Below are 25,482 nucleotides of genomic sequence, written 5' to 3'. Positions count from 1 at the left end.
TCCTCCCGGACCGGGGCGCGAACCCGGTTCCCCTGCACCGGCAGGCGGACGCGCAACCACTGCGCCACCAGGGAAGCCCCTAGACGAGTATATTATTTTTAATGTTAGAGAAAAGGCCATTTGTAAGAGAAAAGGCCATTTCACCACTGAAAGAACAATTTTACATGTATATGTATATATATACATCTCTCTCTCTCTATGAAACTAGAAAAATACTAATATTAACATGTTAACAGTAAAGAAACCAAGGGGACAGAATTATGAAATGCTTTTTTTCATTTTTCTCTGGATTTTCTCCCTAGAATATCTACATTTCATAAGTAAAAATAAAAACAAAAGCAGTAATCTAGAAGTCATTGAGACTTTTGGTTCCAACTGCTTTACAGAGCCAGAATTTATACACCATAAAACTCACCACTGTGACGTGTACTAGACTTCCCTTGGGGGAAGGCGAGGATGAACAGAACTCACCAGCAACATTCAAAGGCCCAGAAGACCTTACGCCATCTAAGCTCGCATGACCAGAGCAGTTAAGAAAACATTCTCCACCGGTGACGACCTCGGCTTTACTGAAGCGCCTCGGCTGTGAACTCTGCTGTATCGGAAGCGGGGCAGGGCCACAGGCACGGGCGCTGTGTGGTAAGAGGAAGAGGCGGAGTCCTCGGACCTGCACGGTGCCAGCAGCCCCTCTCCACGAGCTCCAGGCCGCCACCCCACGCACGGTGCACCCACACCATCCAGCACGTGGGTCCAGTTATCTCCAACCCGACCAGCAAAGAAAGGAGCAATGCACAGCTGCTCCCCACCCCACCCTAGGGGAAAACACTAACACAGAGGCAAATAACGAGAACTGGTGGTTACTGGTAAGGCGCGGGGCTTATCTTGAAGAAATAACCACTCACTCTGTTAGACTTCACCGTGAAGAAGCATCTTTGATGTTCCACCTCTGCCCCTTCCGTCCGTGAACTAAGCGAAAACGGCAGGTACCCTAAACCTCCGCCGCCACACACCCCATGTGAACCATGGTATCATCGCGAAGCACTTACACCAGCACGGCAAGACATGTCGCCGTACTTCCCCAAACCAGCATAAAGCCGTGTCGTGTTAGGTAAAAGAAGGTAGGGGAAGCGAGAGAGAAAAAAACCCGCTGGAACTGGGTGAGCCCTATCGCCCAACACCACCCTCACCATTCAGAAGAGTCAGGACCGCACGCACGGGGACATCATTCAGAGCGTCAGGTCCACATTTATCACGTCCTCAAAACAGGCGGGTCCGCGAGCACGGCATCGTATGCGACAGTCGAGTCGAGCCCGGCCCCTGCTCTCGCAAAGGTCCAGAGAGACACCGCTGCTGGACCTCCCGATCCCAAATTTTAACGGGGCTCCTCTCTCCCAAGGGTCTTCTTTTCCTTCCCCCTTTTGAACAAAACCATGTCTGCAGTTATTTTCCAAATAAACTGTTTTCTTCCTTCTAAACTACTTAAGGAGAAACAGTAACGACGACGGGCTCTTCTTTAGGTCTAGCCTCAGGCAAAAACACATCCAGCCTCTCCAGCGAGTGAACAAAATAGTGAGAGGAGACTAGATGTTTCCTTGAAGTGAAACCACAACAAGGAGGGTGCCAGCTCTTTCCTGGTATAACCACCTTCTCCTCTCACAGGAGAAGCGGTCACCCAGGGGCCCATGGAAGGGGACGCGTCCTCAGGAAACACCACAGGACCACACAGTCCCTCGACCTAACAGTTACGACTGTTCCTGCTGCCCTAAGGCTACAACAAAATGCCGCACCGAAGGCTTTGCTGTGTGTCGTCTTAAAACACCCCTGTCATCAAAAAGGAGAGCGAGTGCCGAGGGGCTCTCCTGTGCGGGTCTGGGAGGGACCATGGCTGGAGCAGGGGGAGGGAGGCTGGACAGGGCGGGGGGGCAAGAACTCGGGCTGGCCTGGAATCCCATTTGTCAGGGGCCATCTCCCCGTCTGCATGCCGCCCCAAACCTCCATCCCTGAAGCGGGGAGCGGAGGACCCCTGCCAAGATCGCAGGCCGCGGAAAAATGACCAGCGGCTCAAGGAGGGTGAGCAGAGTCGGCAGCGGCGGGATGCGGAGACTCCTCAAGGGCGCTGGCTAAGAACTCCCCGCCGCAGACCTGCCACAGCGGGAACCCAAAGCCAAGGGAGGTGGAGTCCAGAGGGAAGTTCCCACAGGGCACCTTGTCCCTGATCCTCGGAAGAGTCAGCGACACCAACCTTCCTCTCGACTCCTGCAGTTAAGCAGATAAAATTAAACCAGAAAAGAAATACTTACTCACGCCCAGAACACCGAAGCTAAGAAGCGAAAGTCTCTTTTCCCTATAACGTGCACCTGAGCATCTCTTACCCGTTCAAGGAGAACTTCCTCCACCAGGCCAATTTCCTTGTTTCTGTAGCCATTCAGTTCAGCACCTGCTACACGCAAGCAGGCACAAGGCTACTCGGCCAACTCCACACCCCCCGGAGGAGACTGTTCTCTTGGAAGCTGGTGTGACGTCGCAGAACACGAAGGGCAGAGAGAATAAACCAACGCCCTCTACGTGCGGCAGTGTGAACGGCTCTCGCAAACGTAAGGTTAAGTCACAGAAGCGGACACAGCAGTAGCTATGGTTCCGTGCACATCAACCACAGACACAGCAAATACGGTGGATGGCGTTAGAAGTCGGGAGGCTGGTTACTCTTGGGGGAGGCGTGGTGACCGGAAGGGCCACCAGGCGCTCCTGGGCTGCCAGCTACGCTCTGTTTCTTGCTGATTCGTGAGTGGGGTGAGCTCAGTTTTCAGAAATGTCCTGGATTTGTCCTTTGTGCACTTCTTGTAGGCATGGCCTGCTTCACACACACACACACACACACACACACACACACACACTCACACAGGCAAGATTCACATGTGTAAGAGTTTCTTACAGACTCACAAACTATGCTAACGTCTTATGAATTTCAAATATACAGAGGCAGAAAAAAGGGCTCACCATCCCCCTCGTACCTCTAATCCGGCGTCAACAGTGACTGACGCGTGGCCCGGCCGTCCCCACTGGCCGCCGCCGGCCACGACGATTTTGAGGCAAACTGGATACCGTCTGAGGGCAGCACTCACAGGACCTGCCGACAGGCGCGGTGAGCGGCTCGAGACGGGAAGGCAGCGGCCGCAGGACGCCAGGGCCTCTGCGCCCTGAGCAGGAGGCGGGCTCCCCCCGCGGAGAAAGGCTGCGGCTGCGGGCGGGGCAGGCTGCGGGGGAGACGAGGGGCTCACAGGAGGCCAGGCATCCAATGAAATGCTGCAGAGTCTGAGCCCCAGGCGCTAGGCTGTCACCCCCGCAGAGGCCTGTGGGCAAAGCTGCGGCCTGCGCTGGCACCCGGAGCTTGGGTTTGGGGGGGGTTCCCGCCAGCCCCTGGATTGAGAAGGGTGGCTCCCTGTTCCTGGGTCGTTGGAACAGGCAATACGGTGTATGCTGAACACCTACTTCCTTGCAGGGAGTCTGAAATTTCAGGTACATGCCAGGCAGAGGGTGCTTACGTGACCGGCTCCAAATAAAACTCCAGGCACTGCGTCTCTGAGGAGCTTCCCTGGTGGAGAGCACTGCACACGTGTTAGGACAGCTCACTGCTGGAGGAATTATGTACCTGACTCTACTGCGACAGGACTCCTGGAAGTCTGTGCATGGATTCCTTTGGACCTCATCCCATGCGCCTCTTTGCTGACTTTGCTTTGTGTCCTTCCTTGGTTGTAAATCACAGCTGAGGGCGCAGTTACAGACGGAGCCCTGTGAGTCCTTCTAGGGAATCACTAAGCCTGAAGATGGTCTCGAAGACCTCCAAGGCACAACTTTTTTAATAAGTTTGCTAGGAATGGAAGAAGGGAAGTATCAAGATTTTAAAATAAAATTTTGCATTTATAGCCCCCAAATTTAAAAAAAAGCTGATGGGGAGGGAGGATGGGGCTGTTAAAGTACAGTGTCCATATTTTTAAAAACAGCAATTCAGGTTGTACAAAAATTGCTGGGTGTGTTCTTTAAATACAACTATTTATTTTCCTTAGAAAAATGCCTTCGATTCATGAAGTGACAGGGAAGCTGCATCTGCCTGGAGAGGAGGGCTCATCAACGATTACAAAGAGCTCCTTTTCAGGGCAAGTTTTATTTTACCAAGAGACTAAGAACAGCTCCTTCTGGAGCAAAATTAATCTTTCTATTCCACCCTACATCTGAGAAGAGTCTGCATTAAAAAGACTAAGTGTTGGGCTTCCCTGGTGGCGCAGTGGTTGAGAGTCCGCCTGCCGATGCAGGGGACACGGGTTCGTGCCCCGGTCCGGGAGGATCCCACGTGCCGCGGAGCGGCTGGGCCCGTGAGCCATGGCCGCTGAGCCTGCGCGTCCGGAGCCTGTGCTCCGCAAAGGGAGAGGCCACAACAGTGAGAGGCCCGCATACCGCAAAAAAGAATGAAGCTTATACAGTAAACCTTTTTCAAATTTGCAGCCTCTTGCAAAGGACTGGATTATTTTACACACCTGTGCCTCTAGTTTATCGACCTTGGTAAGACTTTGCGGACTTCTGAAGCAATTCGCCTAAGCACCTTTCCTTTCTAAAACAAAATTTAAATTTAGCTTTCATTGTCCATTAAATGTAGTGTGAAATTTCACAACACTCTGACAGATGCAAATACATTGCAGAGGGGTTGAATTTAAGGTAAGCTGGTCATTCGGAGAAGTCACCAGAGATTTAGAAGCAGAAGTTCAGGACCCAGAAGCCTGCCTCCTTTGGGTGTATTAGTATTAGTAGGTATTAGTAATTTTACACGATCACACAGCCAACAAGTGGCCAGACTGAAATTTGAACCCAAAAAAAAAAAAAAAAAAAAGACTAAGTGTTTAGTAATTGTTTAAATGAATGAGTTAGAGCAACTTCATGAACAGCATTTAAAGACACGAAAACAAAAGCCCGCAAACCATGGTTGGCTGACATATGCCCTTTCCAGTCCCAATGAACACAAACTGCATCTGACCAAAACCATGAGTATTTTTTCTTATTTCCAGTAAGAATGGATGGTAATATTTTTTCTTTTCTGATTTAATTTTCTTTCTTTTTTGTAAACCACAAAGCAACAGAAAAAATACATACATATTAAAATAAGGGCTGTCTCTATTGTTATAAAAGGGTGTGTGTGTGTGTGTGTGTGTGTGTGTGTGTGTGTGTGTGTATTTTTTTTTGCCAACACTCAAAACACTTTGGAAATTCTCCTTTAAAATTGCCAGGACACTCTTCAGAAGCAGCAGAGAGAAGCTGAGCACCACCCATGTGATGGGCTCTGTCCAAAGCCTGGAAAGGCTATGAGAATCCTAAAACAGCTCCCCACAGAGTTTATGACCCAGTACAGAATTAACGTAAGCATGCAACGATCATGTGGAAACTGCTCTCCAGGTAGCCATTAAAACAGCCCTAGCAGACAGCTCACAGGGCCAGACAAAAGTGGTCACCAAGAACCAGACAGTGTGACTACACACCGGGGAACAAAGAAGCCACCTGAGGCAGGAGCCTGCAGGGAGGATGGACGCAGAGGAGGAGGGCCACCTGGAGAGGTCGGAGAACAGCCGCTCAGGAGGGCAGGTGTGTGTGTTAAAGCGTCTTCAGCAGAAGTGATGAGTTATACTGTTTTAATATCTTTAATGAGAAGGGAACAAAGAAACCCTCATTCACCGTGTGAAAATTATATGCTAGACACTTTACATCTATTATATAATTTTAATTCCGACAAAAGCCTGTGAAGTAGGAATTATTATTCCATTTTACAGGTAAGGAAGCTGAAGCTTTATTAAATTGAACTCCAGGCCCTAGTCTACCAAAGGTGTTAACACTGTCTTACAGTAAAAGCCAGGACGTGACTATTAAATAAATGCGGCCGACTTTCGATGAGGCTCATAAACTATAAATTCACTTTGAAAAATATTTATAGGCCTCAAACTTATGTTCACAGGAAAAAGGAGAAAAGTAAATAAATCATTTTTATTAGTTCAGTGACCATTCTAAAAACAAAAGCCAGAAATGTTCTCACTCTTTCTAACCACTGGTAATTTTAAGAGACTCCTTTATTTTCTTTCCTAGAGGAATGTAGTTCAAGTGGGAAGAGCAGGTTTTACTATTATTTATTTATGATTAATGTGTAACGCCTACGGTTATTTTTAATATTTTTTATTACAAAAAATGAGAATGCTATAAAACACGGTCATACCTCCAAGAGTTCTCTGTTGCAACAATACATTACTATAGTTTTCTTGGACAATGAAACCAATACTGTACAACTATTACATGTTTCTCCAAGTGCCCACCAAATCCAGAACACCCTGTTCAATTCATCAAAGATGTGAGTACCTACAACTCACTGGGCATTGTGACTAGTTACCTGGCGCTAGTTAGACCCCAAGTGCAGGACACAGAGCTGTGCCCCCAGAGTGAAGCAGGAGATGTCACAGTGCAAATGAAAAGAAGCTCGGGGTGCTATTCTGGCGTGAGCTACGGAACTCTGGGCAGGTCAGTCAACCACCTTCGTGACATCGTGTTGTCATCTGTACATAAAAGGAAGGCTTTTCGGTGTGAAAAACACACAACATCTAAAGTATACAGCTCACCTAGCCTTAACCTTCCTCTACTTATTTACTTATGAAATAGACAAGAACAGGAGAATTTCCGTATTCTGTTAAGTTCCCAGCTACATTCTTAAATTAGAAGAAATCAATCCCGAATAGAAACACATTCTATCCTTGACAAAAACAAAAAACCTAATCCTTTACAAAATCTCACTGTCACATCCTCACCAGCACAGTTATCTTTAAAACACATCCACAGGTACCTATTTGCTGAGCAGTTTGGCTTAACCCTAAGTTAACTTCATATTACTTTTAGAGAAAGAAGGAGAGTGGAATTCAGAAAGAAGAGGAGTAAGTTTGGGGGAGGGACGGACTGGGAGTTTGCGATTAGCAGAGGCGAACGAACTAGTATATACAAGGGGGATAAACAGCAGGGTCCTACTGTAGAGCACAGGGAACTCTATAGTCAATAGCCTGTGATAAACCATCATGGAAAAGAATGCGAAAAAGAATGTATATATGTATAACTGAGTCACTTTGCTGTACAGCAGAAATTAACACAACACCGTAAATCAATACTTCAAGAAAATTTAAATGTGAAATTTAAAAAAGAAGAGGAGCAAGCTTTACAGCCAGTCTGTTCTTGTGGCCCAAGTCCCACCTTTGTTATTCCATCTGCTGTAGATGCAGGGGAGAAGGACATCCATGAATTCCAGCCAAGCCTGTACCACACCCAGTGCAACGCCTGGCACAAGTCCTTAAAAACTATCAGTTCACTTCATCCACTCTACACTTTGTCACTGAAGATGAATTCTAGTATCTAGCGGACTTTTTAAAGAAGGAAGTATTAGGAATAGTACAAAACACACCCTAGCTCTTTTGTAAAAGGTCCACGCTTATTTGTTCTACACCAAGTGTTCTCAATGGGGTGACATCGCCCTCTAAGGGGATGAAAAGTGGTTCTAAGAGGTGTAGGAAAAAAACCTACCACTTTTTTTTTTTTTTTTTTTTTTGTGGTATGCGGGCCTCCCTCTGCTGTGGCCTCTCCCGTTGCGGAGGACAGGCTCCGGACGCGCAGGCCCAGCGGCCACGGCTCACGGGCCCAGCCGCTCCGCGGCACGTGGGATCCTCCCAGACCGGGGCGCGAACCCGGTTCCCCTGCATCGGCAGGCGGACGCGCAACCGCTGCGCCACCAGGGAAGCCCAAAACCTACCACTTTTATGTATAAAGATACACGTACAGTACATGAGCAGATGTGTGCAAACTGTAAACTTTCATTGGGGTGATTAGGGAAAAAAAAAATCTTAGAAGTCTTCTTAGGGAGGTGATTGTGAAAATAAGGGTGTGATTGCTTGGGGACACAGGGGGACTACGGGTTCTCAAAATTACTGCCATATTTTTTAATTATAATAAATCAAAGCTTAATCAATTTCTAATTAACTTTAAGAACTTTTCTTCAAGGACTTGCCTTATACCCATATTAAAATAATAAAAAAAAGGTACAACTGGGCTTCCCTGGTGGCGCAGTGGTTGAGAATCTGCCTGCCAATGCAGGGGACGCGGGTTCGTGCCCCGGTCCGGGAAGATCCCACATGCCGCGGAGCAGCTGGGCCCGTGAGCCATGGCCGCTGAGCCTGCGCTCTGCAACGGGAGAGGCCACAACAGTGAGAGGCCCACCTACCGAAAAAAAAAAAAAAAAAGGTACAACTTGTGACCTTTATCTACAGAAACGCTGAGGAAGGAAGCCAATCCAAATTAGGAAGCTGAACTCTAATATCAAGATCATTCAAATTAAGGGAGAAGTTACTGAAGGTAAGAAAATGCCAGATAAAATTTAGCATCCCACAAACCTGTACATCATTTCCCTCTCAGCAGCTAAGAGAGAGAAGGTAGTTCATCAGGGTAGGTAAGAAACAGAAGATAAGGAAAGAGTATTTGGAAGAGGGGGCACACAGCCTGCTGTTGAAGCTGACGGCTGACACTGACGCACTGACCTCTCCCCTGATGACGGGGTCGGTCCCGTGGCCGGCCTGCCGGAGCCACAGGAGGCTGGGGACCAGGAGCCAGGACCAAGCTGTAAGGCCCGCAGCATCTAACTGGCCTCTGAGGACCAGGAGGAAGGGACAATAGGTCCGTCTACAGAGACCTCTCCCTCCCTTCCTTTTGCTCTCACTGCTGTCTAGACAAGAACAGCGCGATCAGTACTTCGTGCTCCCCTCCACCTGAACAGTGGTGAAGCTGCAGGCCTCACAGGGCCTTGCTTTGTCGCCGGGGTGAGCGGGTTTGCTCCCTCCTGCCTGAGCAGGAACACCCCGGGAGCGAGCACCTGTCTCCTCCTCCGTGGACCCAGCTCAGACGGCGCTCACAGCCCATCCGAGCCCATCCGACGTGCCCAACGTCGGGCCGCTTCTTCTGTGGCACCTGCCTCCCCAGCCTGACCACGGGCAGAGGCTAGTTTCACACAGCTCTCTCTCTCCCATCTCTAGGAGCACGGTGCCAGGAGTAGGGAGGGCACCCACCAAAACCTGCCGACCAGTGTCCTGCACCCCCGTGGGCATCAGGCCCAGCATCTTCCCATCCTCCAAGGAATCTGCCTCAATTACCAATCACCAACACTTCAGCTGTTGGGACTAAAAGACAGTCTGCTCTGGCTGATCTGATGGGCAATAGCCACCCATCCCTTAGGGTCCAGATCATATCAGCTCTATCAATAAGCCTACTGAGAGCCTGACACTTAAAACTGCTAATACTTTCAAAGGTTCTGTGAGGTGAGAAGCAGAGATCTGAGATCTAGTCCCTGAAATCCAACTAGCAATGTGCTCCTGAGCACGAAGGGTCAGTGTCTCTAAGCCGGAATCCTTCAACTTGCAGGCGTGAGGGGGCGGCTTCTTTCCTTATGGTCCATTAAAACAAGGGTTTTCAAACCTGAGGGTGCCTCCGAATCCCCTAGTGGGCTTACTAAAACCCAGAATTTTGGGCCCCAATCCAGCATTTCTGATGCAGGAGTCTGGGATGGAGCCTGAGACATCGCGTTTCTAACAAACTCCCAGGTGCACCTGCTGGGAGACCACACTTTGAGAATCTACCACTTTGACCCCATCCTACGCCAGGAAGGCCTAGTGAAGGAAGGACCATGGGGCCAGCCCAGCCCAAAGACTGGACTGGGGGTAGTGATGGGCTGCGGCAAAACGTCAGCCCACAGAACACCACTTCATCTCTGTCTGCCAATAAAGCACTACATGTTGTCTGCCTCTGTTCTCTCTGCATCACCCCAAGAGGATGAGCCCTCCTTTGCCCAAAGCAATTATCAAACACAAATAAGGGCACGGAACTGCACGGCAGTATTTGGGTATAAGGTGGTCCATCATCCAGACGATCAAGCCTAAGCTTTTTAAAGTTATATTTTGAAATATACGCCTTTTCATATAGTTTTGACTTGTGAAACCTGTAAACGATTCACACATTCAAAAATTAAATCAGGAGAAAAAGGAAACCCTATAAATGAATTAAAATAGAAACTGAAGCTAGTAGCTACATATCAAATTGATAAACCATACAGAGAAATTAGTATTTCAAGTAACTTCTGAATATAGCACTCTGTAAATCTGTCACAGATATAGCCTAAGGACAAAAACAGCTTCAGAGAAATCAAACTTCACTCCATGCCTATTGATAAGTAGTAACACTGTTATTGTAATTCTGAAATGATTTTATGTTTATCACAGGATAAAGAAAACAAATATTTTATTAGGAACCAAGATTTTTCAGGCTAGGAAAAAAGAGAAAGAAATATAAAATACACAAGATTTTTAAAATTAAGGAAAAATTGATTTTGAAAAATATATTACCAAGCTCTGCCTACTAAAAGGGCCTAGAAGCAGAAAACCTCATCCGCGATGAGCACACTTAGCATCCAGATATTGGCTTCTAAATGCATTTCCCACTGAAAGGAACTAAGGCTCCTCAGGGGAAGGGATCCAGATTCTGGAAGATGAGCCTCAAATATCTACTTGTGCCAAAAAACAAGGAAATACTCAAAAACTAATGGGATCATATCAAAGGGCTACAGAAGGCAGTCCTGAAAGAGCTCCCATGGCCAGATCTGGCATGATTTCATTAAATAATACTAATGGCAGCTACAACAGATGGCAACACACTGAATAAGTAAAGCTGCCCATGTCTACAGCAGTATCTAGAATAAGAAAGGGTGGGAGTGGGTAAGAAAGGAAACTCTTCTTTACAGACTGATGCAAGCTAACAAGCCTAGAAGACAGAACCTGAAAACCACCACCTTGCAATCGTAACTATTCACACAGCATCACCTGCAGATTACTCCCCAGTGCAGAGCTGAGGGCGCCCCCCGACGGTGGGGAACTCTGCAGTCGCCTCCTCCATCAAGAGGTCAAACTGGCCTCACTAACACTGGGACAATCAGGATGGACACGTCCCCCGAGGTCACGCAATAGCAAGAGCCCAATGCCACCAATGAGGTGTTCTTGCCAAAAAATTCTTATTCTGTGTCTAATCAAGCCTCGACCTAATTTCCAGTTTACAGGAAATACAGGAGGAGGAACAAGTTAAAACACAACATGAGGAAACTATCAGACAAATCCAGAATGTGGGGTATTTTACCAAACAATTGGTTGAGCTCTTCCAAAAGTCGATTTCGCTTAAAAAAAAAAAAAAAAAAAAGAGTAGGAGGGACATGGAGGTGCAGAGGAACTGATCTAGAGCAAAAGTGACTTAAGAGATAAGCTAACCGTTCTGTATATATATGTACCTCATGTTCTCTACCCAGTTATCGTCAATGGATATATATAAAATGGAATATTACTCAACCATAAAAAAGAGTGGACTAATGCCATTTGCAGCAATGTGGAAGAACACAGAGACTGAGTGAAGTCAGAGAAAAACAAATATATGATATCACGCATATGATATCACGCATATGTAAAAATAAACTTATTCACAAAACAGAAACAGACTCACAGACATAGAAAACAAACTTATGGTTACCAGACAGGATAATGGGGGGTGGGGTAGAGGATGATAAATTAGGTGTGGGGGGTTGACATAAACACACCGCTACATATAAAACAGGGAAACAACAAGGACCTCCTGCAGAGCACAGGGAACTGCACTCAGTATCCTGGAATAACCTATAATGGAAAAGAACCTGAAAAGGAATATATATATATGTATGTGTACGTATAACTGAATCACTCTGCTGTTCACTTAAAACTAACACAACACTGTAAATTAACTATGCTTCGATTTTTTTAAAAAGATCTTAAGAAAAGAGAGAAGATAACCAAATGTAATGCATAAACCTCCACCCGACTACGACTGGGAAAAAATGGTTAGAAAACCTTTCTCGCCACAACGGAGGATATTGAAATTGACAACAGTAGGTGACGATCTGAAACCATGCGCCCTCTCAGGTGGTATTACGATTATGACTGTATTTTAAGAGAAGAGTGCTCAAGTATTTACAAGTGAAGCATCTTGGTATCACAACAATACGCATGTACCACACACACAAATGAAATGTTCCGTTGTTGAATCTAGAGAAGGGTAGAGAATGTTCATTTTCTGAACAGTTCTGTAATTATGAACATTTTCATAATAAAAAGTTGGGTAGGACTTATTAAAATGAAAACACAAAATTCAATTCTCAGAAACAAATCCTAAAGAGTTTATGGACCTCGCTCGAGTTGAGAATTACTGATCTAGATAATTTTTTTTAACCTTCCAGAGTGTTAAATAGAAACAATGTGATACCCCAACTGCAAGAAACAAACTCTCAGTCCCTTATGCATGATGGGAATAATACAAGTTGACATTGAGACACAAAGATTGAAATGAAGGGGCTATCAAGAATTCAAACAACCAACTCAAGTATCCCTCAAAACGCATCACACCACACACGCACATGCGCGTGTCAAACTGGGGAAATCTGAATAAGCTCTGTGGACTGTATCAGTGTCCGTGGCTGCCTTGGTTCTAAGCCATGCAGGCAGACATATCTGCTATAATCTAACACTGGAGTCCTGGTCGAATCCTTAGCTGCCTTTGTTTTGTGTAGGACTTCAGTTGTGACACCGTATTATAGTTATACATATACAAGATGTTACCCCTGGGGGAAACTGGGTGCAGGGTACAAGGAGCTTCCCTGTACACTTTCCTGCAAATTCTTGTGAATCTATAATTATCTAAAAAACAAAAACAACACATTATAGATCTCATGTCCTGGTCTTGTCCAGTTTGAACACGTCCTTCAACCCTTCCCGCCACCAATCAGATAAATGACACGCTTTCTTTAAAAAGAACCCATCAAAATCCTAAAGAAAATCGATTCTTAAAATAGTGCAAGCCCAAGAAGAAACATAAAGACATCTGTCCATCTCGAGCAAATAAATGCCTCCTTTCCAGACCCCTCAGTTTCCCAGGCAGCCCCTGGCACCTCACCCCAGGGCGAAACGTGAATTCTCGGTCTGCTTTGTTTTCCAGGGTCACATCATCAAGCGCGGCAGGTGACGTGGACTCGGGGCAGCCAGCCTGGAGTGTGTTTATTCAGAGCTGCTGACAGCTGACAGCGGGGGGGGGGGGGGGGGGGGGGGCGGGGGGCGGGGAGGCCGGGCCCCCCCCCCCCCCCCCCCGCTCCCCCCCGACAGCTGACAGCGGGGGGGGGGGGGGGGCGGCGGGGGCAGAGCAGCCGGGCCACCTCCCTCCCCACACCTGCTCTCCTCTGGCCTTCGGAACCTGAGGAATAACCAGTAGCCTGGTAACTGCCTCTCAATTTCACCTAAGGAATAGGCTCAACCAGCAGGACGAGTCTGTGATGCTTCCTAAGGATAAGCATCCACACTTTTTGCTCCTGAGATGAAACCGAGTCAGTCTGAAACCGCGCAGGACGCCGCTCTCAGCCACAGAACCCTCTACAACAGCCCCTCCTGCTGGAGCTGCAACAACAAACATCAGCTGCAAATTCTCCCTCCTGCCAGCCTGCTCCCAGGTCCCACACCGGCCAACGCCCTCAACTTTGCAAGAAGAGCCGAGAGGCAGGCCCCTGATGTGTGTGGGGGGGTGGGGGGTGGGGGGGGGGAGGCCTGCTCTCCAGGGGCCCGGCTGCACAAGCTCTCCCCCCGCAATCACACTTGCTCGGGGTGCTGAGTGTGCCCCAAGCTACAGCACCAAGGTCACTCTGTAGAGAGGTCACTGCATGAAAACAGCACACAAGAAACAGTACTGAGAGGCCAACACAGTAAATGGTTGATTGGGTTTGTATTTTGTTCTGAAGACTCACCATCTGGTTTTCATTTTACCTGAACACAGGGGTTCTGCATAATTATTTTTAAAGGAATCTTGAAAATGCACTTGTCCAACACCGCCTGATTTTTTCAGGCAACGCAACACCTCTTGTATGCAGCTCACCAAAAGTGTCTATTACACACATGGGTACGTGTTTTACAGCCGTGCTCGCAGAGAGATGATGGTGAGGAAACGCACCAGGGCACCGACTCTGATGGCTCCAAGTAGGGGAGAATGAGGATTTAACGTGCCTTTTTACTTTCCTATGTTGTACACTTTTTTTTAAAAGCAATGATCATACGTTGCACGGACATCCACAGAGCTGACAAGCTCGCTTCGATGCCCTTGGAGATGTCAGCAGCGTGTCAGCCAGGGCAGCACGGGTTGAAGCCAGGAAAGAACCTCAACTCTCAGGGCTGGCAAACGCGTCATAGAATTCCCAAAGATTACGTTTAAAATGGTACCCCAAGCCTGGCAGTAACCGAGTCAGGAGGGTGGGATAACTGTCAGACGACGCAGGCTCCAGCTACACCACCAGCCACCTGCACGGAAGCGTGAACAGAGGCCCGGTGGGAAGGGCCCCGATCGGTCCATGCACAGGGCACTTCATCAGTAACCGACTGCGGTATTTAAATCACAGGAAGTCAGAATTGGCGGCTCCTTCACTGCTCTGTAACCTTAAAATTAACATTTAACTGGAAAGAATCCAACAGGATCACTAGAAATCGCCCAGGAGGTTACAAGAATCTTCTGGCCAGCCAAGCAATGGTACTTTTCCATTATTAAAAAAAGACAGAGAAAAGAGAGCAGTCACCTCATAAAATGTCACATCTTCAAATATCTGTATAAGGTTCTACCAGTTGCCCCGTGGTCCAGAGACAGCATTTCTAATTCTTACTAAAACAATATGCATGCTGGCGATGAGCATGTTACTAGAGACCGAGGGGAGAAGAGGGTGGAGAAGGAGCCCCTCTAGATGATCAACCGCACACCTGAGACCACTTTAGCCATTTTCTCCCCCGATGGACCCCAGGCTTAGGAGATTAGGGCCTGATTTAAAGGCATCCTAAATCCTCATGGTTTCTGGTTAACTCACTCTAGAATCTGTGATATATGATGTAAATCTTATTCATAATTAGGCAAAGCTAGAAGCAATCATGAGCGGATAGTTTCAGACGAAAATAATTTAAAGTAAGATGGATTTGGCTCATTATAACCCATGGCTATTTTTTTTAAATTAAATGTGGACTCATGAGTATATGTACACGCACACACGCGGGCTCACACACTTACCTTTCATTAGAGTTAATTTCTCCTCTTTCCCATCTAAAGCTACACAGTAAATCCTCATGTGACCATTTCAAGGACTATTTTTTGCCACTAAATTTTGCCAACAATCTGCTCAGCATTCTAGCAGATGTTTCTGTTTTCAAACCTCTGGGAACTTGGCTGTATCTGTTTTCCTTCCCCATGTTAAAAATAAAAGAAATGGCCCAAATGTGGCCCTAATACCCCAGAGAAGCTTTTCCCACACACCAACCTCAACCTCCCTACTCAGGTGACCTCTGTGATCCCTTCTCAAATCTTTTCTTTTCCATTAGAGAAGATGTTTCCAATTATGGTCCATTATATTGTCAAGGATGACATCACTCAGCTGTGTTTTTTTTTAAAAAAAAAAAAAGAAAGAAAGAAAATGCTACTGATTCTTAGTTACTTGAGACCCATCTGCAACAACCTCAGCCAGCTCATCTGCTGGCCCTTCTGAACCCACGGTGTCACATGAGTGCAATTTGCTTAAGATCGATTCTCCAAACACAACAATTCCTTTTAAATGGTGGGCTGGAGAGACAGGGGGATCCTTGTTTTTTATCTAACGATTTCTTCAAAAACACTTGTGACCCAAGCTTACCTCAGTAACATCCATAACTTTGATGGCTGCCAGCTGACCTGTTTTAACATGTCGACCCTGAAAAACAGAAAAAAGAAAGAGAATTATATGGGCACAGTCATTAGTACAGAATGGCTGAAGTCACCTCTTGGGCACGGTCATTAGTACAGAATGGCTGAAGTTTCGACAAGTCACCTCTTGGGCACGGTCATTAGTACAGAATGGCTGAAGTTTCGACAAGTCACCTCTTGGGCACGGTCATTAGTACAGAATGGCTGAAGTTTCGACAAGTCACCTCTTCTGTACTTTTTCCCCAAAAGTGACGATGAGAGAGTCCTATGCTCTCCAATAGAACAGTATGGTTCTGCTGGTGTGTAAGACTCGTGAACCACGCTTAATAAACCAAACAATTAGAACAAAGGAGTTTTGATAAAGAATCAATTCCCTCTTTCTTTCCCGGGCTTCATTTACGTATCATTACTTCTCAATCTGAACGACGGAAATAATGTTCTCTTCCATACATCAGGTTGACCAGCCTTCCCTTCTCAACATTCCACGTGAAGGAAATGACCAAAAAAGTGTGGATATTATTTATTGCCAGAAACGGGTAACAGTCCTTTTCCGCTTGTACGCCCCCAATACCCATTACCTGATCTTACAAGAGTTACACTGAGCGTCTTCTTCGAAGCTTTCCTGTGAGCCCAATGCAGGGAGGCTGGAGCATAATTACTCGGAATAAAGGGGGTACACAAAGCGATGGGGGCACAGAGAGAGCGCTGTCGTAATTCCCAGTCTACGCCAGGAGCATTACAGACGAGGCTGGGGCGGCTCTCCTGTCCCCTCCCCCAGACGAGGAGCGAGGGACTTAATCCCTACCCATCCTGCAGCGCCCTGCTGGGCATCTCTCAGGAGAGCAACAAGAGCTGCCCTGACACCCTGAGCACCGGCTCCTCGAGGGCTCTGTGGACACGCTCCCGCGGCCGCAAACGGGAACCAGAAGGCACGTCCCCACTGTCTCCAAGAGCCGGCCTCGCTCGTGGCCTCGCGATGGAAAGAGCTGTGAACTTTAGAACCTGAAACCTGAGGAAAGCTCTCCACTTATTCTGCAAAGCTTGGGCAGGGACTCAAATTACAACTTGGACAAAACAGTTCCACGAAAATGACGCTGAATTACAACTCTCTCTCAACTCTCCGCGGTCACAGCGGGAGCGGGTCCAGCGCCGGCCCAGGAGCTCACCAAGCAGGGCTGGGCGACAGCCTAGACACGGGAAAGCAGGACAAATAAAGCCCACAGGCCCGGCACCTCGCTCCAGCATCACCCACCCGCAGGGCCCCCGTCCTCGGGCTCAGAAGGGTGGCCCCATCCCGGCATCCAGTCAGACACGTGAAGAAGCTCTGCCTCTGCAGCGGGCGGCGCGGGGCCCCACGCGGGCGGTCCCAGGAGCCCTGCCTCCTGCCTGGTCACCGGCCCCAATGCCAGTCCCCAAATGCCCTTCCAGCCACCCGGCCTCCCCAGGCCCTCGTGCCCACGTCACGCTGTCCTGCATGCCCCGCGCCCAGGGCACAGCCCGCACCGCGGCTCGGCTCACGGCTGGGCGACTCACGACCCCGAGAGGAGCGCCACCCTGTCTGTCGGTCCCCGCTCGGCCCCTGACGCGGCCCGAGGACCAGCCCCACCGTGGCGACGGCGGCGGCGGGGGAACCAACCCCGTGTCAGGAAACAGCCGCCTGCTCACGGCACCCGGGCCCACGGGTCCGACTCGAACGGCCACGGTTTACCTACTCCCTGTCCGTCCGACAGCCAGCGTCCGTGGATGTGTCCACCTCTGACCCGCTCGTTTCAAGCTTCCACGCGTGGGTTCCGGGCTCTGGAGGCTCCCCCTCCGGACCGTGCTCACACGGACACACGGCACCGATGAGCCTCTGCAGCTGCGGGACAGAGCGCCCGGCTGGGGCGCCACGGCGGTGCCCACCCGGCACCTCCTCCACGCGGGGGCCCCCGTCCCCCGTCGGCGGGGTGACAGCGCTGTCCACAGCACAGGGGTGTCAGTAAGAACAACCGAGGGGCAAAGGACAGCACATGGCACAGGGTCAGGTGCAGCCCTGGTGGTAAAATATGGCTGCACCTGTTTCCCTCCACCCATGACAGGACATGGATTTACCAGCACAGACTCGAGCAACCAGGCGACTAGGACGGGCAACACGGCCCCGAAGCCAAGGTACAGCTTCCGAGAAGCCAAGAAGAAAGAGGAGAACTTAAGAGGACAAGGTAACCCTTCAGGCCTTTCCACGTGAGGGACACGAAGCCCAGCTCGTTCACCCCTGGTCAGCCCTCACATCTGAAAACAAATGCCCGCTACTCCTCCTGCAGCGGGGTCACGTCCAAATTACCACAGCAGCCTTCTCGCAGATGGAACCAAGCGATGCGAGGCCATGTCCGGGGAGCGGTCCAGCTTCCCCGCTTTTCAGGAGGGCAGGTGGTGAGACAGAAGTGTGTCGGTGAGATGCGGAGGAGGGAGGGCCTCCCGAGCTTCCGACCCTCAGGCCGACAGAAAAACCTCCCCAGACGTTTCTAAATTAGAGGCACCTTCCTCTTCTCCCTCAGCGCCTGGCCTCAAAGCCACCGTGTATTCTGCAGGCTCAGCAGTGTGACGATGGTGTGAAAGCCGAGGGTCGTGGGTTCTCTCTATTTGTTCACGTAGAACGAGACTCCCTCACTGCGGGAGGATGGAATTGGGACCTAACAAGAAATCGTTATTTTTGTGTTGAAGGACAGCCCACGCAAGGCAGTAGCCTTCACTAACACACACCAGGCCCTTCAGAAGAATCAGGTCCATTTGAGTTTAAATTTAAATCAGGAAACTAAGAATTCTGCTTCCCTCCCAAGAATCAAGACAACATGCTGGAAGAAACGAATGTGGGACCGGGCAGCCTTGGACTCTCATTCCTCTGCTACCTCAACTGCTGTAATTTCCTTGGAAAAGTTGCTTAACTTCTACAAGCTTCCTAAGGTCCCTGTGGGATCCAGTGTGCTAAGGGACCTAAAGCCCCTTCTAGAATACGGCAGGCTATAAACAAAGTGCACGGCACCTCCACCCAGACGGCACCCCTGGCACGCAGGGCGCACCCAGGGGACGGTCTTCCTCTCCCCACAACCAGGGAGCCACGCCGATCCCCTGACCCTGCTCCCTAGTTCCATCTGCAACTATCTCAAACCCAGTCGATGTCGGCCCATTTCTGTTTTCAAAAGGCCGGCCAATACAGTGGGGTGCTAAAATAATGCACTGCTCTAAGTTTTTTTTTAAAAGAAGAAAAAAAGAAAACCTCCAAATGTGAAACTAACAGAAGTCATAACCTGTGTGCTGAGTTGGGCCATCTTTGTGTCAAGGTACCAAAAGGGCCAACAAAATAGCCTGAGGAGGAAAGCTCCGGCCGGCCGACTGCACCGCGTGTTAATATGCGTGTGATCACGTGCAAAGGAACAGACTTCGTGGCACCTGATTCCTTTCTGGTCTTTAAATGAGGAAGACGCATGCTTCTCTTTTTAAAAGGAAAACTCAAACTACCCTCAGCAGCCGTCCAAGCTGAGGAAAACGCCCTGTCAACTCTCCCGCACGCTTCTGGGTCGCAAGGGCCACCTTGCATTTGCAAATACGTATTTCATTTAGGACACAAGTTCCAAGAAGGAAAAGAAAGGAAAACACACACCACCACATGGTTTTAAGATGCGGGCACTGTGGCAGCCGGTCTGTCTGCCTCTAATGAAGTCTGTCTGTCAGCCACAGAGGGGAGCCAACGGCAGAAGGAACAGCATTCAAGGGGAGCTTTTAAATCCCCAGAGAAAAAGATGGTGAGGTTCCTATCTTCCTAATTTTCCACTATCGCCAAGTACTAGGAAGCTACCTCACGCCGCATAACCTTTACCTAGAACCCCAATAACTCCACTAAAATACATGTGATGAGTAAGTACTCTCGCTGGGACGGAGCTCGTGATTGTTTGAAATGACTGAACACAACTTCTACGTTTACTTTTTCACGCAGAAGCAAGAAGTCTAAAATTTAATGTACCCTTTCTGTACTCTTGCATTATTTCAGTGATATTTATGTTTCTTCCTTGAGGCATCCAGAGCCTTCCTATCCCTGACCCAGAGAAACAAGAACGGAACTAGTAAACCTTTTTTATCTTAACTCTTCCAATTAGCAAAACAAAGCATTTAAGCCCTTTATCTCTATGACTGAAATTGTGAACTCCTTAAAAAAATTTTTTTTCCAGAAAACTGAGAAGGGAGAAATCTTTTGCGAAGAGTTCAGTGGTACATTCTTATTGCCCCTAAAACTTAAAATATGCCCAATATTGGCCCTGAAAGAAAAACTATTTTTGATATTTTGTAGTGCATAAAAGTCTAGGTTAGGGAAACTGAAATTCAGACCCAGCACTTCTCAATTATCATGGTGTCTAATCGGTTTGCAAATATTAATTTCATTTTCTTCTGGTCAGGGATCATGATTCATCTTTTCTTACTACAGTTCTTGGAACTTCCTTTGTTCCACAAATATTTATTGAATAACTGTGACGTTGCAAGTACCTTGCCGGACCAAAAAAAAAAAAAGTATGCTCACGGGGAGGCAAATATATTCCGGGGTCTCCTCCACAAGAGGAAACTCAGGCAAGAAAGTCAGAGAAGGGGATCTCTTGAGTCTGTGACACTATGAGCGGTAGGTAAACACCCCTTAGGGATGACAGGTATCTTCTTGCCTCCACAAGCCTGAACTTGTGAGTGTGCACTCACAGCCTGAACTCCAGCAAGGACACCTGGAGACAGGCCGTGAGGACAGGACACGGGGCACCAGGATGTCCCCACTCTTGGGACATTTAGTGAACAAAGAGTTTTGTGTGCGTTATCCTTTACTCCTCACACAACCCAGCATGGGTACCGTTATCCCCATTTTACAGATGGAAAAAGTGAGGCTTGGAGAGGATTAAGTTAACTGGCTCAGGACTCACACGCAGACCTGTTTCCTACACCAGGCCGTGGACCTTCAGAGAGAAAGGACCGCAAGAGTCCTATTGAACCAACTTCCAGAGGGGCTGCCAAGGCTAGTGTGCTACAGCTTAAATACCTTAAGTGATTATAATCAAACACGGCAATGCAGTAGCCAATAATAAAAACTGATTTTCAATCCCTGGCCTTTCTCTCTCATGAGAAATCAGCAAAAGACAATGAAAGAACATCCCAAAGGAATTCTCTAGGGAATCTGAAGGTATGTGAGCAGTATTGGAGATCATAATGCTTTTGCTTTCTGCTGAGTTTAATCTGAAAGAAAACTTTTCAGATTAGCTGCCTGAAATTGGCTTTCTATTTGCTTAAGAGCAAAGCCCATCAACGCCAACCTCAGTAAGCAGAGGGCGGGCTGCACTTAACCAGTGGCCGGGACACGCCCCACACGGTGAAGGGAGAGCCCACCGCCCCTGCCTTCAGGGAGCTGGTGGTTGAAGGCTGCAAAACAGTCCACGAGAAGGAGCGTTACATGGTGACAGAAAAACACTACTCTGTAGCAGGAACACTCAGGAAACAGGACAGGGTGAAGCCAACGGCTCTGGGTGACATGAAGTACCTTTAGAGGTATAGTCAGAAAGACATCACTGTGAGGGCCGCAGGGGGTCTGCAAGGACTGCCTGGTAGCCCCAGCGATTTCAGGGGGCAGGAGGTGGACCCCTTGAGATCTGAACTGGAAAGCATCCTCACCAAATCCCAGAAAGGGACAGGTGTGCAGGCATCGCCAGCCCAGGGGAAGGGGGGAACCCAATGATTCAGACCCAAACGTGAGACTTCTGTAAGTGGAGTGCAGGAATCCAGGACTTTTTAATCCCGTCTCTAGTGATTCTTATGCATTCTGAATTTTGAAAATCGCTTCTCCACGCTTGTATGAGAAAGCCCAAATTCAAGTTCTCATATCTTTTCTGGACTACATAGTATTTGTTACCATAAAGATATGCACTCATTGTCTTAGCTGGGGTTTTGGTGTGAGAAGGTCAGACTCGTAACAAACATGTTCTAACAAATGTCAATTACCTGTGTCACAAAAACATATAACTATGTTCTGAAACGTCCAAAAGCTTAAAGAACAGGCAAGCCTAGTTCATCAAAATGGTTGATTTTACAAATGAGAAAGTAAACCCAGAGAGCTAAAAGGAGACCATTTAGTGGCTCAGCCAAAGCTGGTCTGTCAATTCTCTCCCCAGATGTCTCACTCACATCACTGACAGTTTAACTTAAAAACTCCAGTGGGGAAGGGAGATGACAGAGCACAAAGGATTTTTAAGGCAGTGAAAATGCTCCATACAATATCATAATGATGGATTCATGTCATCATATACTGTCCAAACTCGCAGAATGTACAACACCGAGAGTGAACTCTAATGTAAAGCGAATGATTACGATGTGTCAATGCAGGTTCATCAGTTTTAACACCTGTACCACTGGGGGGGAAGGGGTGCTAATAATGGGGGAGGGTTACGCAAATGTGGGAACAGGGCTGTATAGGAAATCTGTACCTTCCTCTCAATTGTGCTGTGAACCTAAAACTGCTCTTTACAAATTAAGTCTTTCTTTTTTTTTTTTTTTTTTTTTTTAATTTTTGGGTCTTCGTTTCTGTGCGAGGGCTTTCTCCAGTTGCAGCGAGTGGGGGCCACTCTTCATTGCGGTGTGCGGGCCTCTCACTGTCGCAGCCTCTCCCGTTGCGGAGCGCAGGCTCAGTAGTTGTGGCTCACGGGCTTAGGCGCTCCGTGGCATGTGGGATCCTCCCGGACCAGGGCTCGAACCCGTGTCCCCTGCATTGGCAGGCAGGTTCTTAACCACTGCGCCACCAGGGAAGCCCACAAATTAAGTCTGTAAAAAATGTTTTAATTCCAATTATGATTCCCCCTTATATGTCCTTGTTTTAAAGGGCAAACATGAAAGCAACCTGACCATGTAAGGGACAGCATGAGCTCAGCACCGGGCGATGCACTGACCACTTTCTAAGGCTCCACGTCCATCCACCCCAAAGGCAAAGACCAGCTTATCTGGTCCTGCGCTGTAAGTCCCAAGACCACAGACCCCACTCATGAGTGTTCTTTTCCAGAAAGTGTCCGCCAAAAAATCCACACTGTAACCAGAGGGAGAGGGTGTGTTACCCAGACAGCACCCCAGGAGCCATGTAAGATAAGGAACCAGGTAATTAACGTGGGAGAGAGACAGCTTAGAGCGCTCTGGGAAGGAACTCAGTCTCCTAGCCACCTCCTGACGCCAGAGTAGGAGTAAAGGGCGACAGGATACGCCGGTGACACACACTTTCTGACCACACTCCTCATCCAAAGCCCAGACCCAGTGTCAGGCAGGCACTGTATCCCTGCAACTACTATTTATTATCATAATCAAGATCTGTTCATCTGCTTCTCCCTCCGTCCCATGTTCAGGGCTGTGGATGAGCAGCAAGAGAGAGAAAGCACAGGAACAGGTAAGTGTTATGAGACCAAGACTCGTGATTTAGTAAGAGAACCACGCTTCTATTCCCTGAAGTGTTTAAAACTAAGACCTCCATGTAGAATTCTGCCTTTCTTAGGTTGGAGCTGCCTCACCCTACAACAACACCCCCTTTAAAGAAATTTATGCCTCAGTAGCAGAGAATGTGCAGACTTTTAACTTCTACGAAGAATGAAACAGCCAAAACCAATAGCAGGGTAAGACCCCCACTACCCAGCGCCCACCCCCAATGAACGAGTCTTTTTTGTTGCACATCTGAGTTAGCAGGTAGTAAAAGTGAAATAATTTACGCAACACGTCTTTTCTTTTCTTAAGAGACCAATCTGGATGGTCTGGAAACCTTTCTAAAGCCTGAAATCTTGAGGACATTAAAGATGCTTTTCTTAATGGCTCAGGGAAAACATTATGAACATCAATTACCATCCTGTCCTTGCAATTAAGTGACAGCCACAGGGACTATTACGTCAGGCAGCAACATTCTGACTCCAGCAAAGAAAGGGCCCAGTCATCTGGGCTCTGCATGCCTGTTCTGTCACTTTCGGTTGCGTTCTAGAACAGATATGGGGGCGGGTAGGCTGACCAGACAGCAAGCTAAGTTCCAGTTAGGTGAGCGATCACTGCAGCAAACGCCCCCTCCTGTTGCAAAGTGGAGACAACCTGGATGGGCGCGTGAATGAAAGGGCCCGAGGAAGAGGCACTACCGTGAGCGCTTAGGAGTGATTCCCTCAAAGTGTGTGCGTGCGTGCCTGGGCAGTGGGTGGGCAGCTGCTTCATAAAGACACCTGGTGCAGCTGCGTTAGAAGAGACAGTGCCCCTTCCAAGGAGGGAACAGCCCTGCGGTGCAGCACAGGTGCGAGCCAGTGTCTGGGCTATGGCGTCAAGTGTGAGGAATTACGTTGTAAGAGGGAGACCAGCAAATTAAAAAGCACCAATAGTAAAGGGCCCACAAACACAAGGAAGGGCAAAAACTTAGCATATCCATTCTCACACTGAGAGTAAAAGAAAAGGCATTGGCAAGTCTTCATATCAAAGCATCGAAAACAATGGAGATCTTGGATTCTGCAAGCATCTATTGCTAACATTTATTACACGCTTGCAGCTGCCTTTTCCGCTACTCACCAGAAAAACCCAACTGACTTCAGACTGAGCAATTTTAGTTTAAAATAACAAAAGAAGGTTTAACAGCACGAAAAAACCTCCAAACCCTTTACTAGAGGTAAACCTGTGTATGAAGCTATTCTTCTAGCTTAGCCACTAAATAAGGCACCATAGTCCACAGCTGAGCAGAGTCAAATCTGGCAACGCTAGGCCTGAAACCAACAATGTGACGCGGACAAGATAAATCCAAACACTGTCCTCCTGAAGGTGATGTGATTCAGCGCTGGATAAAAGAAAACTGACCAAGGGAGACACACACACGGCCCACGAAACACACACCACCTACTTACGGGCTCTCACAGCAAGAGCTGCGCATAAAATACATTCTTGTCATATTTGCTGACTATCTGAACCTCCTAAAAATAATGAGTTCACCTTTCTCTTCTACGTCATCAGTATTTTTATGATTAAAACTTCTGTTAATACCTTTCAAGGAGAAAAATAAGAAACTATTTTCTTCATTAGTTCCTTTGTATCACGTATTAAGATGTGTAAATACTGCATGATGGTGCCCAAAGCAGGCACTGGAGTCAGGAGCCCAGGAGGGAAGCCCCACTCGCTCCGGCGCACACCGAGGGTGACCTCGGGCCAGTTCCTCAGCCTTTTCTGGACACCGCTGTCTTCCTCTGAAAAACGGGGGTAAAAACAACTTTCTGCAGTAGGGCCTGTTAACTATGAAAAATGAACACCTGGTAGCAGGCCTGGTCCCGGTGGACGGCACCGTGACTGGAGTGGAGGGACCGCAGAAGGGACCAGCACCACCTGGCACAGCAGCTGAGAGGCCAGCTTTAAAAGCAGGAGGGTCCTCTCAAGAACCACAGGTCGTTGGGCTTCCCTGGTGGCGCAGCGGTTGGGAGTCCGCCTGCCGACGCAGGGGACGCGGGTTCGTGCCCCGGTCCGGGAGGATCCCACATGCCGCGGAGCGGCTGGGCCCGTGAGCCACGGCCGCTGAGCCTGCGCGTCCGGAGCCTGTGCTCCGCAACGGGAGAGGCC

At 48.3% G+C, this 25,482-nt stretch overlaps 1 protein-coding gene across 43 annotated transcripts in view; it reads right to left on the bottom strand.

Moving 5' to 3' along the window:
* The window catches only part of MAP4K4 (mitogen-activated protein kinase kinase kinase kinase 4), a 173,981-nt gene that overhangs the window by 76,099 nt on the left and 72,400 nt on the right, over positions 1-25,482 (bottom strand). For all 43 annotated transcript variants that reach the window (XM_024116611.3, XM_024116613.3, XM_055088950.1 and 40 more), the window contains one exon: positions 15,827-15,883. In XM_024116611.3, the coding sequence (XP_023972379.1) occupies positions 15,827-15,883 (57 nt within the window). The remainder of the gene's footprint in view (positions 1-15,826; positions 15,884-25,482) is intronic.

Source organism: Physeter macrocephalus, chromosome 12, assembly GCF_002837175.3.
Source record: "Physeter macrocephalus isolate SW-GA chromosome 12, ASM283717v5, whole genome shotgun sequence".
NCBI classification, from domain to species: domain Eukaryota; kingdom Metazoa; phylum Chordata; class Mammalia; order Artiodactyla; family Physeteridae; genus Physeter; species Physeter macrocephalus.
The sequence above is the reverse complement of the archived record's forward strand: the minus strand, read 5'-3'. Positions and strand labels throughout refer to the sequence as shown.